The 16,628-nt window shown below is 41.8% G+C and overlaps 1 protein-coding gene across 17 annotated transcripts in view; it reads left to right on the forward strand.

Moving 5' to 3' along the window:
• Window positions 1-16,628, forward strand: part of nav3 (neuron navigator 3) — a 381,588-nt gene that overhangs the window by 251,913 nt on the left and 113,047 nt on the right. For all 17 annotated transcript variants that reach the window (XM_008401340.3, XM_081603798.1, XM_017302697.2 and 14 more), the window contains 2 exons: window positions 10,370-10,487; window positions 13,144-13,196. In XM_008401340.3, coding sequence (XP_008399562.1) covers window positions 10,370-10,487; window positions 13,144-13,196 — 171 coding nt within the window. The remainder of the gene's footprint in view (window positions 1-10,369; window positions 10,488-13,143; window positions 13,197-16,628) is intronic.

Here is a 16,628-nt window from a genome sequence, read left to right on the forward strand (position 1 = left end):
ATATTTAACAAAACCCTTTTTTTACTAGTTAAAAGTTTAATACATTTTGATGATTCTTGATGGTCAAAGATCACAAAGAAAACATCAGAAAATATTTGTTTTACTTATAACCTTTTTTGTATTTTGAGCCCCAAATTTTATTGTAGCATTTGGAGTTTGTATGATAGACCAATGTAAGGTAATGCATAATTAAAAAGTAAGTAAATGGTTTTGAGAATTTTTTGTAGGTAGAAATCTGCAAAATGTGGCATTAGTGTGCATTTAAGTCTTCTTTACATTGAAACATTGTAAAGAGTGTAGCCATCTGTCCTCAGAAATATCCTCCTTAACCCCATTTCGGTGACCTCTGGAGCAGGGTAGAATAATATCCCAACCTTTAAACATCTTACAGAGCTGTTCTCAAGCCATCAGAAATGGAAAGAGGATGCCAAGGAGACCAACTTATTGCTGCCAAGTGCAACTGAAGGGTAGTAGTGAGAGTTACAGCCAGCATAACTGTGGAGAAACAGAGATGACAGTTTAGGAGGGGTAGAAAACCCTTTTAGACTTACACTCTGCACATCTGACCTTTGTGGAAGATTAGTATGAACCCATTCAAAGTCCTCAACTGAAAGGGGTACAGCAAACAAGAGGACTAAGGTGGTCTGGTCTGATCAGATGAGACTTGAACTGGACTTTGTGGACTGTAAGCATATTTACATCTGTAGAATCATACAGTGGGGATGATGTTCTTCAGGAGAGACTGGGAAATTGGTCAGTGTTTACAGGAAGATGGACGGAGTTCACCTTCCAGCAAAACAGTAAAGAGCTTTAAGAGAATTGTGTTAGAAGAACTCAGTCACAAAAAAAACTTTTTTTCCTCCATTTCTATGTGCCATGTTTAAAACTTCAGGTTTTTACCCAATGTCAAACAGGTCAGTCGACATGTTTTGTTGCTGTTTGCTCATATTGTCAGCCCATCAAACATTCATCTGCTTTGCAGTCAGAATAGTCTTATGCTAGCTGTCCAGGCGGAGCGGCTGTGCCTTGGCCACGTCCTCCGAAAGGGCAGTTAATAAAAACAGGCCGCTGCTTCTGGCAGCCTGACCGTCCCCCAATCACAAAGCCATTAATCCTGTGATCTACAGTCATTAGTTTCTTAACAAACAGATGGCTGTCAGGCCAGAAACCAAACAGACACGTGTTGTGTGCTGCATACAAATGGACTAGTAAATGGGCTCCATGCTGAAGAGAACTCGTTATGTTCGGGGCGACTAATACCTGGCTCAGATTTTAGCAGTTCTATGGCACGGTGGCAAAGAGCTGCTCCTACAGCCTGTCAGGCAATCCATCTGTACGGTCCTGATACCAGGCATGTACAAATCGCTTTTTTCCACCTTTATTCAAAACAAATTCAAGATTTTTCATAGATCCAACCTCTTCTTGGTCAGATCCCTTTGGATCTCTTTCAGTGTTTTCAACCTAGCTCTTTTAATCTTAGTCATCTTGATCTAATGGACAGTAATCCAGTCAGATGTTGTGAGGAAGTGTGACTAATCTGAGCAGATCAGCAGTGAGTCACTCAGGCGAGCACCGTGCCCGGATCATTTAGTTTTTATCGGAATCTGTTCGGAGCAGGACTCCAACCCTCCCGGAGGTGGAAGCCACTTGATGGATGTGACGCCCAGGTCGTTTTCTGTTTACAGGCGTCTACGGCCGTACATAAACTCGTAGACTGACGCGCCGCAGCCTGAGATGCAAAATGAAGCTTGTGATTTATGTGATTTAGTCTTGTGATTTATCTGCGTGCGTTTTGAGCGGGAGGAGATTAAAGAGGTCTGAAAGAGGGCCCCAGTGGCATCCCGGAATAGACGTGTGTCAGCCGGAAGCCTCTGCATGCTCGTTGGGGCCTCCGAACAAGAACATCCGACACAAACCCCTCAATTATGGCTGTAAACCAGCAGAGTGAGGTCGGCTGGTGATCTAAGCAGCTCGCCTTGTAAGCGAGCAGCCGAACAGGTAATTAACAACGGCCTCTCTGCATGCTTCCCTTTATGTGTAACGTCTGTGGAATACCTGCTTCCTGGTCATAACAGCTGGCCAGGGCTGCATGCTGTCCTCTCTGCTGGTCAGAGCCAAATTGGATTGGGGATGATAAGCAGTCTCCTTTTGCTCTTTTTGCTTAAGGATGAAGGGGTTTATGAAGCATTCAGTCAGAGAGAGGAAGCAGACATGAAGCTTATGGTTGCCGTTTCTGAATGACGGGCTCAAAGCCAGACACACTGCGTTACCATAGTAAAATGACATGTTGTTTGTGTTCATTACAGATATAAACCTACCCTGAAACGTCCGCATTGATCAGGCATTATGACTGCTGATAGCTGAAATAACACTAATTATCTAGAGCTGGACTATATGGCTGTCAAATTATAAGGGCTTCACGTCAGTCGATATAGATACATTGATTCGTTTCTTCGTTTAAATATCTGAAATACTGCCAAACTTGTGGCATGATCTTTCCTGTTTTATCCACTCTCAAACTCAGTTGATGCCACCAACCTTGTTTAGTTCACTGTCAGAGGTCGAGTGTCTAAATCCTTTCCTCTTCATACATCTCCAGCAGATCAGTGAAAATAATTGAAAATTCTATCGGACGTATTATCTACTGATATTGATTGTGTGTTCGTTGAAATATACATTGTGATTGATTTATTTCCCAGCTCTATGATTACCTCTTCTTTATGGAACTTATCAGTGGGTGGGATGTGTTAGGTGGTGAACATTTTGCCCTCAATGCGGATGGATGTGTTTGAAGCAGACAACTGGGACAGAATTTGAACTGGGTTGACCAAGGTCAGCATGCAATGACAAGACAACTAAATCAGACAATGTCCAAATCTTGTGGGGTGTTGTAGCTCTGTAGTGGTCAGTATCTATCGAAAAGGAGTCAGAGGAAGGAAGGAACCGTGGTGAATCGTAGGGCAGCAATAGCCGCCCTGAGTGGTCCTGTTATAGAGAAGAGCTACTGTAGCTCAAATTGCTGCTGGAGTTTGGGGATGTTTTTTAAAATGAAGTTCTGTGGTAAAAACATGAGTAATGGTTTCATGTCAATCATCTGAAAAAGCAGATCTTTTGGTTGTCTGCTGATCTGGATAAAGCTAATGTGTGTAAACACAATGCCAAAGTGAGGAGCTAAAAACACGGCCCTTAGAGAAGCAGTTGTCACTGCCTATCAATTTGGATTAGTTTGCAATGATTTTTCCCAACATTAAACACGGTTGAATGTTCTTTGTCAGTGTTGAGTATTTAAGACCTCTGCCAGTCTTCATAGAGTGGATGTACCAACAAAACTATTAAAGGGCCAGATGACTTTTCCCCTGAAAAATTAGTGACTAGGTGAATCCACAAACACTGTACTGTGTGCTGAGAAAATGTTTCTGCCCCATTTTTAATTTAATTCTATTAATACTTGGTTTGCACACTACTCTGCCAACAGGCAGAGATAAAACAAAAAACAAACAAAACCAAACCTGTTTTTAATTCATAAAAAAGAAAAACTTTCTGTAGTCCGTGTGAAAAGCGGACAGTTTTAAGTGTAACTTGTGTTGGTTCATGTTGTCCTTCAGTAGTTCTGCAGTTAGACGTTCAGGCCTGAATTTCTCTACCAGGCTGGCACCATGGAACAGAGTGATGAGACATCATACAGCCATTTTCCTGGCAGGAGATGATGGAAACTAATAGGTACATTGGTTAAAAGTTAGCTGTCTGGGAAAATGCTTGGGATTTGTACATCTTACTCACTGACAAATTCCCTATCAATATTCCTGTCTGCTTTTCTGCTGTCTGTTTCCAAATCGTGTTTGTGCTCATCTGTCTTCAAGCTGTTTATGTCGTCTCAATTTAATTCGCTTTTTGTTACCAGCTTTCTCCACCTCTGCGCTCTTTGGCTGTCTGTTCCTACAGCACCGCAGAGGATCAGTGTTGAGAGACGCAATGAAAACACATCCAACATAGACTGTGTGCTTAAACTTCCCACAGCCATGCAGTTATGTCCTTTTTTTGACAGAGCATCTTGGCAGATCCTGGTATGAGAAAGCAACACATCAGCTTTTAGCAGCATGTCCGCCACCCTCCGTTATCTTTTGACTCTAGTCATTTGGTCGGCAGCAGCCCTGACAGAACAGGACAGATTTGTCTTTGCTTCAGCATCAGCTGCTCTTGTGGTTATAGCGAAACATAATGGCCGTCCAAATTCTGGCATTGTGCAAGCTCAATGAATGTATAAGTGGCTTAAGTGAAAGCTTTTGCTTAAATATGCAGTAGGATCTCAAAACAGACATGCATGGCAAATCGCTTTTCCATGCAAAAGGTTCGCTGACATTCAGTAGGGCCTGAGGAAATATTGCATCTGTCTCGGCTCAGTCATTTCGTGTTTTCTGGAGCTGCGTCTTTGATTCTGTTTATATAAAAGTGACTATTCCCACCCTTTGCTGACTTGAAAGGTTTTGTCTTCACTTTAATTTAGTTAACGATTTCTCAAACGTGCATGACATTTTTCTATTGGTCTCATAAATATGTGTTTCATTCCTTCAGTCCCAGATGTGTTTAGCGAACTCTGCAGGATCAGCTGTGATTGACAAGCTGGCCCAACAACAAAGAACATCTCCCTGCTTATGCCATATGTGACCTTTGGATTTCAGTGTACTTAGGTAGCTCTGGAGAGTGTTACCACAAACATATTTGTGTTTAAACCTGATGTCGTCATGTGGGAATTGCATCTCTGCTGTTTGTACATCATAAAACACCAAATCCCCCCAAAACTTAGGAACTCCCTCCAAACTACTGATTGATTAAGTTCAACTTTTTCCACAAATGTCCACATTGTCTTATGAAATCCCTTTTATGCTTTCGATCAACCGTTGATAATCAGAGAGTTAGATTTGTGAAAACAAGTACGAAGCTAATTTCTTTTCATCCCCTTTGGAGCCATATATTGTAAATATATTACCCTGCCAACTCTGCTGCTGAAATCTACACACACTCAAACTGTCACAGATGGATTCCATCTGTCAGATGAACTTCTCTGGCTACCTTGTTTGCCCCCGCCCTCCATAAACTGTGCTGACAGTGACATAGCCATCGGATCCGGGCCGGCTCTTCCAGTCCTTCAATTAGTTCCGCTTTTGCAAAGTGGAAGACTTTGCAGAGGAAGCTCCATCACATTGCGGTCCTATTGATTCACTTGGCTCATCGCTCATTTGGTTAATGCAGCTCCATGTTGTCTTTAATTACATTTAGTACCCATGTGGGAGCAACCCCGTTGCCAAGTGGACGTTTTCGAGCCAGCTCGGCCGCAGAAGACTCGTCCTCGTTCAAACGGTATTAAACAGCTAAATGTCATCTCAGCCATCATATTTATGCTCCAACTCCTGAAACAGAGTTTAACTCCTAATGTATCAGCTCGCACTGGAAGGATGCCCTGATTAAAGAGCCCATACATTAACAATCATTCAGCAGAAGCGCATTAATAAGTCCAGCTGGCTGGAGTGACTTCATCTCTTTTTCCAGTCTCTTCTCCTCTTACTCCAGCAATCTGTTCCTCCTTTTACCTGGCTCCCTCCAGAGGCCAAGCAGTGCCACTACATATCTCTGCCAATAATACCTGCGTAGCTGTAGTCACTGCATTGTGATCAGGACGGTGGGAGGCAGTTTATTTGCTACGGGGCAAGAGGCTGCTGTTTGCCAGCGTTTGGGATCCCTGGCGCTGAGGGGGACGGGTCTGCAGAGCAGGTAGAGTCAAAGAAGAGAGGTACTCCATGCTGCATCAGGGAGGAAAAACACCAGCGGGGAGAGACACTGGACTTCTGCTGATTGATTCTGGCTGCCAAAAGAAGGAAAGAAAGAAAGGAGGAAAGACTGGCCGAGGGGAGGGAGAGTGAGAATTTTTACTTGTGTCAGAGCAGCTGTGGGGGATGCTTTTGCAGATTGTGTTTTTGTGTGGAGTGTGTTTGTGTATGATGTCAGTTCTCCCAGTCAGCATCTCTGAAGCTGCTGCTGATGTTTCGCCTGAGTCACAGCGCCCAGCTTCTGCTTCCCAAAGCGATCGGGATCCTGACAGGATAGGTTAATGAGTGCAGAGGGGCCATGACGTGAGTGGCTCAGTGAGCCGGTATGGGGGGACAGTAGGAGGCGACGGGTTCTAAAGGTCTCAGCTCGAGGAAGCTTCTGCATGTTTTAAGCTGCGGAAATGCATGCAACAGAAGTTTAGTTTCTGCTTTTTTTGCTTGTGGAGCGGAGGGAGAAAATGCCAAGACATGCTGTAGATTTGGAAAAGTTGCTGAATCTGTGTTTTCTGTGGTCTGACAAACTGCTCTTTTAGCCCTTTTTCAGTGTTTTTACAGAAATACATCTGTGTTTCTTTATGATTAGGTGAAATGTTCTGACATGTACATTTAAGAAAAGCAAATAAAGTAATGTATGAACTGTTCCACTGGGGTCAACGAGTCCACGCTCACCATTGCTGAGGGAGCAGTCGCAAACTCTAGCTTCTATATACATGCTCTTACTAAGCACTACTGTTCTCTTTTCTGCTTTACAGAAAAAGAGAACAAGGAGCGGACAAAATGTAATAAAATTTGCTGCCAAGTTTGCTACAAACAAACTTTTTAGGATTGTTTTTCTAGTCCTTTACACCGAGGTGCTTGATCTGATCCAAACCTTTTTTTTACCCAAATTAGGATTTTGTCCGTTTCCTGTTAATACAGATTTTAGCCAGTTCCAGTTCTGGTTAGAACTGCAAGATAAGAAGACTGAAGAAGCACATTCATGGTCATGACCAATCATTACATAGTTGCCTCAGAAGCAGAGGTGATGTCACACTGTGTGAAAGAGCAGTCACTGTAATAAGGTTTATTTTTTCTGTTTTTTAAAAGTCACCTCACTGTGTTAGAGCTTCCACACAGAAACACTTTTCTGTGTGGAAGGATTCAGTATGGTGTGTTCACAAATCAGAAAAAGATTTTATTTTTGAGCTTCCAAATGGCCAGTCACTGGTTCAGGCTGGTCAGACGTTTTGAACATATTTTCTTATTTTCTGTGTCTGTATTAGACATGCGTCTGGCAGTCACTGATGGATGCATAATTTTGAATCCACTTTGGCTGATTCCAACTTTCAGGACCTACAGCTTCAGCAATCGTATTTATTTTCATTTTAATTGACGGTGTAGCAAAATATGAACATTAGCCACAAACTTTTGCAGCTTCCTTGATAGCGGTTAGAAATGATTAATCAAACAGAAAAACAAAGCGTTATTAATTATTCTAAATGATCAATTTTAGCGTATTTCTCTATTATTTTTCAGATTTTTACTGAACAAAAATGCAAAAATGTTTATTTATTTTAAAATTTGATCAGTCAAATTATAAATTAGGTTGCTAAGGAGAAAATGGTCAGATTCTGATCTCTGACCTAATGATCGGCGCCTCCCTTATTTCTGTATTTCTCTATAAATCTCTTGCTATTTATTTTCCTTCCTGTAAGTTGAAATGTGACTCCCACCTGTTAATTCTTTACTTTTTCTTTCACGCCTACACTTTACTACTTATCGTAAAGAAATTCCCTGAACCAAACCACATCAGATTAAAAATCCTGCAGAAGGGCAGCTTTAAATGAGCTAACTTCCTGCTTCCAAGAAAACAGAAAAAAGCAGGATAGAAGTGTTTTTAATTGAGAGCAGTGTGTGTGGTTTATGAGGGGGGAAAAGATTATTTCATCATGAGAAGTGGTTAGGTTTTATGTGGCAGTTTCTCTGGAAATCTCAACCATTTGGGATGGTGTAGCAGGAAAAAGCCCTTGCTTCTCATGGGGGGGGGGGGGGGGGGTTATAAGACATTTATCCTCTGATTTCTTGTAAAGTATATTTTTCAGACACATAATTAAGGATGTGTGAAAAACACAAGAACATGTTTCAGAAAAAATAGCATAGCCACGTGACAGTTTCAGTTTTTAAAAAGAAAACTTGATACTTCCTATTGACCATCCTTCTCTGTGTGATTTACCTGTGGAAGTTTAACTTATGTTAGCTAACTAGCTAGCAGTGTTAGCTGCCCTAACAATAGTTAGCATGTTTGTTGGCACAATAAAGAGCATATTGTTAGCCTGTTGCAAAGCTTAGCTTGAATACCTTTTTACTAAAGAAATATATTTCACAAATGTCCAAACAGCTGACTGTCTTTTGTTTAGTAAAAGAAACAACAGCTGACTGATGTGATGTGCCTAGCGTAAGTTAAGGGAAGCTAAAACCGACTCTAACCTCCAAACACCTGGAGAAAACTGTGGTCACTCAGGCACTTCCTTTGGCATCAAAATAAATGGAATTACAACTATTAAACAGTATGAGGGGAAATAATGTCAGCTTTTTTATGAATGGTGGCTTTAAAAAGCTATAATAAACAATTAGCCTTTTAACATTAGTATCTGCTCAGTACAGCTTGACTGGCAACATTGAAGACGACACCAGGTGCAGCGCTTTTTGTGCTTGTTGTGTTGGTATCACATGGAAATCACGTCACATTACTTTCTGGACTCTAGGACTGACCTGCTATGACCCAACCACACAGAGCTGGGACTCAGTTATAATTTAAAATGACCCGAACCACTTGGGAGTCGAGAAGAACCTAGTTGAGCCGCGCAGACGATTGCTTGATAGTGTAACTAAATAAATAAAAATCACACATGATTTCATCTAGACATGGCAGTTTATGCCTTCAGTTTTTTTTTGGTGTTTGTAGAGATTTTCATGGTCTCATTGGACAAAATTTGCTTTATTTGGGGTTGTTATGGAGAAGTGTCTAAATTGGATAAAGAGTTTTTGGACACTAAAAGGAACTCTTCTTAAGCTTTGGCATATAGCTGATTAATTTGGTCAAGCTCTTTTAGGCTAAATGTGATTTTGATCACAATTTACTCTTGGAACCAGGCTACACGTCATAAATTAACTGAGTTTATAAGAGCCTCTGAATTTAAAAAAAAAATATATAATATAAATTTAAGAAGCTTAAATCATATTTATCTCAGGTTAGGGGTAGATCCTTCCTCCCTCCCATAAATAACTACACAAACTAAAAGTTAACATTTTTTGTGTGCAGGAATATTCTGTTGCAATAAAACATTTTATTTTAGGCTGTTCTACATCTGACATCAACAAATGTGGATGTCCGTAAAGTGCTGTATGTTTCCAGTCCATGCAGGTTGTCCTATTCACATATATATATAACATCTGAGCATTTAATGAAATCATGTACTCATCCCTATGATAAAGATCAGAACCAGCGCAGGTCTCGGTGCAGTCTGGAGAATCAAAGATTGATCAAATATTTGTGTTTGAGTTGTGAGGAAGTGCAGGACCCTGTTTGGACGGCACTGCCTGGCACATCATCTACCAGAATACCTGAAAGACGGATGGAGAGAGCTGGACGCTGTTGGTGCAAACAGCACGGATAAAATGTTGTTTGATATCTCTGAGGATAATAGAGGCTTGAGGAATAAATCCAGAAGCGTGTATTTCTCCTCTCTTGACATTTTCCTTTATTTATTCCGAGCTTTGTGGTGGCTTAGAATTATTTATGCTCAAACCAGACGTTTGTTTTTTACTTCTATTCGCCACAAGCGCTTTCTGAGAGGTTTACATTCACTCATGAATGGGCATGAATTTCATATTAGTTATGGGCTTTTAATGACGCATTTGAGCCATTTTGATGCAGGGTGCCCTACAATACGAAGTTTAACTGGTAATTGTTTTTGAAAACAGATGCACATGTTTAAATTCAATTAGTATTCAGTACGCCCCTACTGTTAGTGAAATGTGAGGTGCAGAGAAATGAGGGTTTTTGGAGCCATTGGTGAGCTTGTATTGTAATTTAGAATGAATAGTTGTCCTTTGAAAGAAATGATAGAACATCCTAGCTCTCTTGTACAGACCCTTCTTTCAGGCATGGTCTATTAGTTTTGAACAGACATGAGGTCTTTGCCATTCCACATGTTTAATGTTAGCCTGTTCTGAATAGTGTGGACATTTACCCCTAACATTTTGACACTGAGACTCTGAGAACACTCGAACCCAATTCTTATTTGTTTTTTGTTTTTTTTTAACTAAATGATTGTCTCAACTACTTCATAAAAAGCCCCAGAATCTTAACTGTGAGCGTATGCAAACTTCTGACCTCTCCTAATATTTATTTTTTTTAAGGATTTACTGGGATTGCTCTCAAGGATTTAGGCGCCTTCTCCGGTCTAACTTCTGTCCCAACCTTTCTCAGAACTCGCCAGCCCTGCACTGAGTGCTTGACAGCCCCAAATGTACTAACAGTGTGTTTTGTCCTGGTGTTGCAGATATACACAGACTGGGCCAACCACTACTTGGCCAAGTCCGGCTGTCCACGCCTCATCAAAGACCTGAGCCAGGACGTCACCGATGGAGTCTTGCTGGCGCAGATCATCCAAATCATAGGTAGGCGACCGTGTGAAATGTGTCGTTTAACAGATAAATACAGCTAATTGTAATGAGGACGCACTTTGAAGACACTATAGTTTAGTTCTCTATGGTGAATAGAGCGACCACCCACACACACATACACACTGAGTTCGGTCTCTGTTGTAGTTGGCTGGTGTAACAGTCTGATATCGGGGCCAAAACACAGCAGTTGTCCTTTGTTTTGGGTGCTGGAGGAGCTGCAGCAGCAGAGATCTATACACCCCTTCAATTAATGCATGTGTCCCCCATTGTAGCTCATTCTCCTCGTTCTGCTTCTCTTTCTGTCCCTTTACTTTCTCTGGCATTCTTTTTTTTTTTTTTTCGCTTACTATATCAGTTTCTTTCTAGGTCCCCAAGTTTTTGTCTAACTTTATCATGAAACCTTTTCATTCCTTCCTCTGGAACAACTTACCAGTACTCACCGCACAGTGTCTCACTGTAATAGGATTACCTCTGGAAAAGGCTGGTTAAAGAGATTACAGTTACAGAGCTGTAATCTTGTTTCAGTCATTTCTCTCAGTGAAACCCCGTCACAGCGTTTTCATCGCTTCATCTCACGTCATAGGGGACCAGGACTTCCACAGTTGGGTGTTAGAGAAACCTCCATGCAGAAAATAATTTGCGTTACATGAAAAGTGTTGCAGAGACGTAAAAGTTTGTGTTGTACATACTTTTCATAGTGTCATACTTATCAGGGGTCCCCAGTGATAACCAAGCCGTAAGGATCTTGTTTTTGAGTGTGACAGCTTCTATCCTTGCTGGTGCCTTGCTTCCGTGACGGGAGTAAAGAATTTGCAGGCCACAGATGCAAAAGAGGCCCTGAATGTGACCTATGCTGGAACATGAGATTTCCGACTTGCAAATTCAATGTCCTCCAAATGCTGGTTTTCTGGCAGACAGTCCTAGTTCATGCACATGTCTCTACCAAGTGCTGATAAACTACCAGGTTTATCTGATTGTTAAAGACACCATACCTCAGGTCTCACAAAACAAGTCCAACACTGACCATTGGCCTAAGATTGCCTGGTTCAGGGTGAGCAACTCCAGTCCTTGAGTGCTGGTGTCCTGCAACTTTTAGATTTGTCCAACACAATTCAATCCAATGGCTAATGTACCACCTCAGTAGATCGTCAAGTTCTCCAGAGTCCTGCTAATGGCCTTATTAATTCACTCAAATGTGGTGAAGCAGAGACACGTCTAAACGTTGCAGGACACCGCCACTCGAGACCTGGATTTACCCACCCTTGACCTGGTACCAAGTGCCCTTATAGGCAAACTTGGTGAACATTATGGACGTTGTGTGTATGACGTACAACTTAGAAATGGTTGGATACAAATCAAAAATACAGTTTTCCCAAGTTACACCTCACTAGGTGGCTCCTCGAGGACTCCTTGGGACTGGCGGATTGGGATACCTCCTGCCAAGAGGGCGGTCATTGTGGGACACCATCCTTAGACTTCAACAAGGCCACGTAACCTGAGCTAATGTTCAGTGGATAACAACACTCACATCTTTCTCTCTTGCAACTGAAAGCTGCAATGACGCAATACCTCAGAAGCTGTGTTTTGGACTTCTGAGGATTCCCACACCTGCCTGACACCTCTCTTCCAGGGATACTCCAAAGTAAGAGAGTCTCTAGAGCCCAAACTGTGTGCTGAAGGTGAATACCACGATATCTGGCTGACATTGTTCAGTCTCACACAAATTTTCAGCTCCATTCCTGTTGATTTTTTTCTCATGCATTGCCCCTAGAGCCAGATTGTAACGCTGGGATTTAGCTCTTGCCTTTTAAGTAGCTCACTCCAGTGTTTTACTCAAAGAAAAGCTCTTCTGAGGCAATGTGTGAGGCATCACGATTGGATGAAGAGGCGTGATGCTTTACAGCAGTATAAATTTTACTAACGGGCGTCTTTGTTTGGCAAATGTAAACTGCAGCCTTACAGGTGGTTTCGGTTAAATGAATCAACTTTGTCATGAATGGAGTGAGCCTGCGGCCGCATCGCAGGCAGTCGCACAAACTTGTTGTTTTCTAGTCTGAATGAGCTGCGAAAGTCCTCAGTGATAAATAATGTGTAAATAGACTGCGTCCTCGCAGCAGTGGCTCTTACATAATCTTTTTCTCAGCATCGTTTAGAACAGTTTCTCCCACTCATTGTTTTTTTTTTTCTTTTTTGCTCTAGTTTTTTTTTTTTCCTGCGTCACCCTCACCTTTCAAAACATTTTTTTTGTTCTTTGGACTTCCTCCTTTGTTTCTCAGACCTACAAGCATATTTTCCTGTCTATTATGCATGAAGCTTTTCTTTCTCATGCCGTCTGTCTCTCACATTCTCTCACTTCTTTCTTTCTCTCTCTCTCTCTCTCTCTCTCTCTCTCTCTCTCTCTCTCTCTCTCTCTCTCTCTCTCTCTCTCTCTCACTCTGCTTGGATTGAAACTTTACCCTCCCCTGCTCACCCCAACCAGACAATGAGGCCAAGCAGGCCTGTCAGTAACTCTGCACAGCAGCTGAAGAATTAGGCAGCCTTGCCTCCCAGACGTTGCTCCGTACACTCGCTCACCTCCACACATGAGGTGACCGCTAGAATGTTGCGGCTCAGGATGGACTCTCACGTCTTCTTTCTGTTTCTCATGCAGCGAATGAGAAGGTGGAGGACATCAATGGTAGCCCCAGGAGCCAGTCGCAAATGGTGAGTCGACTATCATGTTGAAGAATTGTGTTAATTAAGATCATATGAGGGATCCTCACTGCTTGGGTTGTGTGTCTAATCTCTGATCTCTAGAAGCAGGTAGCATAGGTGATGCTCAGTAGCCCTTCAGTCAATATAAGGATGTAAACATATGATGTTTTTTTTTTGTTTTTTTTGACAATGAAAATTATATAGAAATGTAAATTTCCCCTCCTGTAATTTTAAATTGGTAAATCAGGTAAACAAACAGCATATAATATACATTTAGGTTTAAAAGAGTGGATTTCCAATTTTCTTTTATAAATAAAATCTAATAGTGGCGTACAGTTTTATTCACACCTTGAGTTAATACGTAAATGCAAAAACACTCAATTTTACCAAGTGTTGTTGTCTAGTTTCTAGTGCAAATATCTCAGTACACCTCAAGTAAAACAAGATTAACTTGCAAGTAAATTTTCAGCAAGATAAATGAGCGTGTCTTGAGTCAATAATCACTGAAATTTGATTGGCAAAAATATTTCCACTGCCAGATTTTATTCACTTATGACGTGGGAAAAATGTTTTATAAGAGAAAAGAAATCGGTCAGTGGAACTACTACTCTTTAAAAATCAGTATTAAAGTATTGACTTTAAACAAGCTGAAAAGTTAGTTTGGTCTTTTTGCAGGTGTGATATTTGCACTAGAAATATAAAAAAATACATAGTTTGTAGTGTAGTATAGCTACCTTCTGCTGCAGCTACAGCTGCAAAGCTCTTCAGACCAAAATTCTCCCCCTGTTTTTTTTTTTTTTTTTGCTAAGCTCTGGCTGGACGTTCAGAGCTCCTGTCCTGCAGGAAGGTGAACCTCTGCCCCACTTTAAGCCTTTTGCAGCCTGAAACAGGCTTTCCTCCAGGATTCCTCCATTCATCTTCCACTGACCTCTGACCAGCTCTCCTGTCTCTGTGGAAGAAAAGCCAGTATCTTGGCAGGTTGCTGCCACCTTGCTGCATGTCGGCCAGAAGGATACATTTTGGTCATATATGAACAGAGCACATTCACTGGCAGTGAGAGTTCAGAGGTTTCTCTCTGCTACCTTTCTATGAAAGCCATATTTGGAGTCAAAAACTGGCAATTATCTGTCCTGCAAATGATCCCACCTGAGGTATTAATCTCCTCATCTCCTCCATGGTAACTCAGAACAATAAATTCTCTCCTCCTCTCTTCAGATGGCCAGCCATGTTTTGATAGATGTACTCTTTTCATTTTCAAACAATGGATTGCAACGGTTCTCCATGGTACGTCCAAAATGAAATCCATTTCGTTATACCTAGACATCTTCACAACATTCTGCTCTTCTCTAATGTTCTCCAACAATCCTGCAGCTGCATTAATACAAAGATCAGATTACACAGAGGTTGCCTCTGTATAATAGTCAGGGTTTCTGAAGACAGTTAGTTGAAATGAATCTTGACAAAATAGATATGAACGCCATGTTTTTCAGGATAATATTTAAAAAAAGAAGTTGTGGAAAATCTTGTTTCCTTCCACTTCAGATTGAAACTCTAATTTGTGTTGATATATTTCATAAATGAAATGACGTTAGCGCTGCCTGCTATTATATCCTCATGTCTGATTTAAACCAGTCCACTGTAGCGTTAGCATGATTCCCTTTTAGCCTAACAGTTAGTTTTTCCTTGATTGTTCTGTATTAAACTCCATCTGTCTTCCTGCCAACCCTGACCAACTTCCTCGTTCCTAGTAGAACAACATCCCCACATCATGATGCAGCCACCGTCATGTTAGCTGTTCTCTACCACAGTTAGCGTTTAGCATGTCGGCCAAAAACTTCAAATTTTCCACCACATTTTTACCTTATTAAAACCTCTTGATGTAGACTGGAAGAACATTCCTTTGACAGGCTTGCAGCTGTAGCTGCAGTGAAACACGGTGATAAAAGCTTGATGAGTACGAATGCTTGTGCAATAAACCCAGTTTGCCTGAGCGACTCAGAGGGCTGGCGGTGAGAGACTGAGCCACATCCTGTTAGTTCAGCAACAACTTCTAGTAGCTTTTACACCATTTCCATACAGGATATCGTCCATGCTAGTGGCCGGGTGACAGATTCCTGCTCTTTCTAACGGGATGACGAGCTCTATGACCACTCATTGTCGTCACTGCGAGATAATTGCCCCTCACTTTAACCAGAGTTGACTAAGTGTTTATATAGCTAAGCGGTTTGCTCTGGCATCGGCCTGCCTCCCATTAAAAGGACACTAACTGCCGTCCTCAACGGGACGCGGTGGAGTTCAACTCTGGCAGCGTGCGTCTTCCGGTGGTCAACAGCTGATTCCTGCTCAAACATCATTTACCTCTAAACAAGGTGACATAAAAGTCTGGTGAAAACCCTCCGCTGGAATGTGTCTGCATCTGTTTTACGACAGAGTTCACACAGCAAGCAGTTTTCAGCTGTTTGCTCGTCTTCCTCCAGCTGTATAGGAAGCGTAGCTTGACGGCTGCATTTAAAAACCGGGGCAAGGAAGATCTTACGGTTGTTGGGTTCTGCTGGTGGATCCATCCCTGCCGCCTTCACATAAAGTGATGGTGCTGGTTGGGAACAGCTGGAACCAGACCGCCCGACTGCTGCAGCTCTGCCGCGCCGGGCGGCCTCACTTTGCGACTGTGTGCATTTGTGCGCAGTGTGGTCTTTGTCTCATTCACTTGCTAAGCCTATTGATCCACCACCTGCTCTGAGCTCCGAGGGTCCTGCCAGCATGGGAAAATAAACTTTGGGAAAAGCATGGTTGCTTACAGTGTGGGAGCAGAGGAAAGGAAACACCTGATGTACTGTGAGCATGTGTATGATTATTGTGGCAGGAACTTTAACCGTCTGCGGCTTGTTTTCTTGACGTTAAATGATGCTGGAGTGAAGGGCTGGACTTTGTTTTCTCAAAATTCTAACTTTAATCTCAGAATTCTGACTTTAATTTCAGACATCTGGCTTTATCTCAGGATTTAGATATTTTTTTTCTCAGAATTCTGACGTTTTTATCATAATTTTGAGAAAAACATCAAACCCTAATCCACTTTCTTAGAACATAATTGTAAAGTAGAATGAAAATGAAACATGCTTTTTTGAGAATTTTAACAAGTGTAAATCTGCAAAGTGTGGCGTCCACCTGTACTGACAGGCCAATCAAAGACCGCATTAATCAGAGAAGCGATGGAGAGGCTTGTGGTAACTCTGCAGCAGCTGCAGTGATCCACTCCTCAGGTGGGAGAATCTGTTGACAGTAAAACTTTAGTGTGCAGTTTTTACATGTTTGGGACACAGCAGACATGTGGAAGAAACTCTGAGCAAATTAAAGATCAAGTTTTTGGCTTTCATGTGAGTAGAACAAATGACAGACTAAGTTAAAACTGAAAATCACCTTGAACAAACCATCCTGTCTCTC

The sequence above is a fragment of the Poecilia reticulata genome, chromosome 23 (genome assembly GCF_904066995.2).
Source record: "Poecilia reticulata chromosome 23, P_reticulata-male-v2, whole genome shotgun sequence".
Lineage (NCBI taxonomy): Eukaryota > Metazoa > Chordata > Actinopteri > Cyprinodontiformes > Poeciliidae > Poecilia > Poecilia reticulata.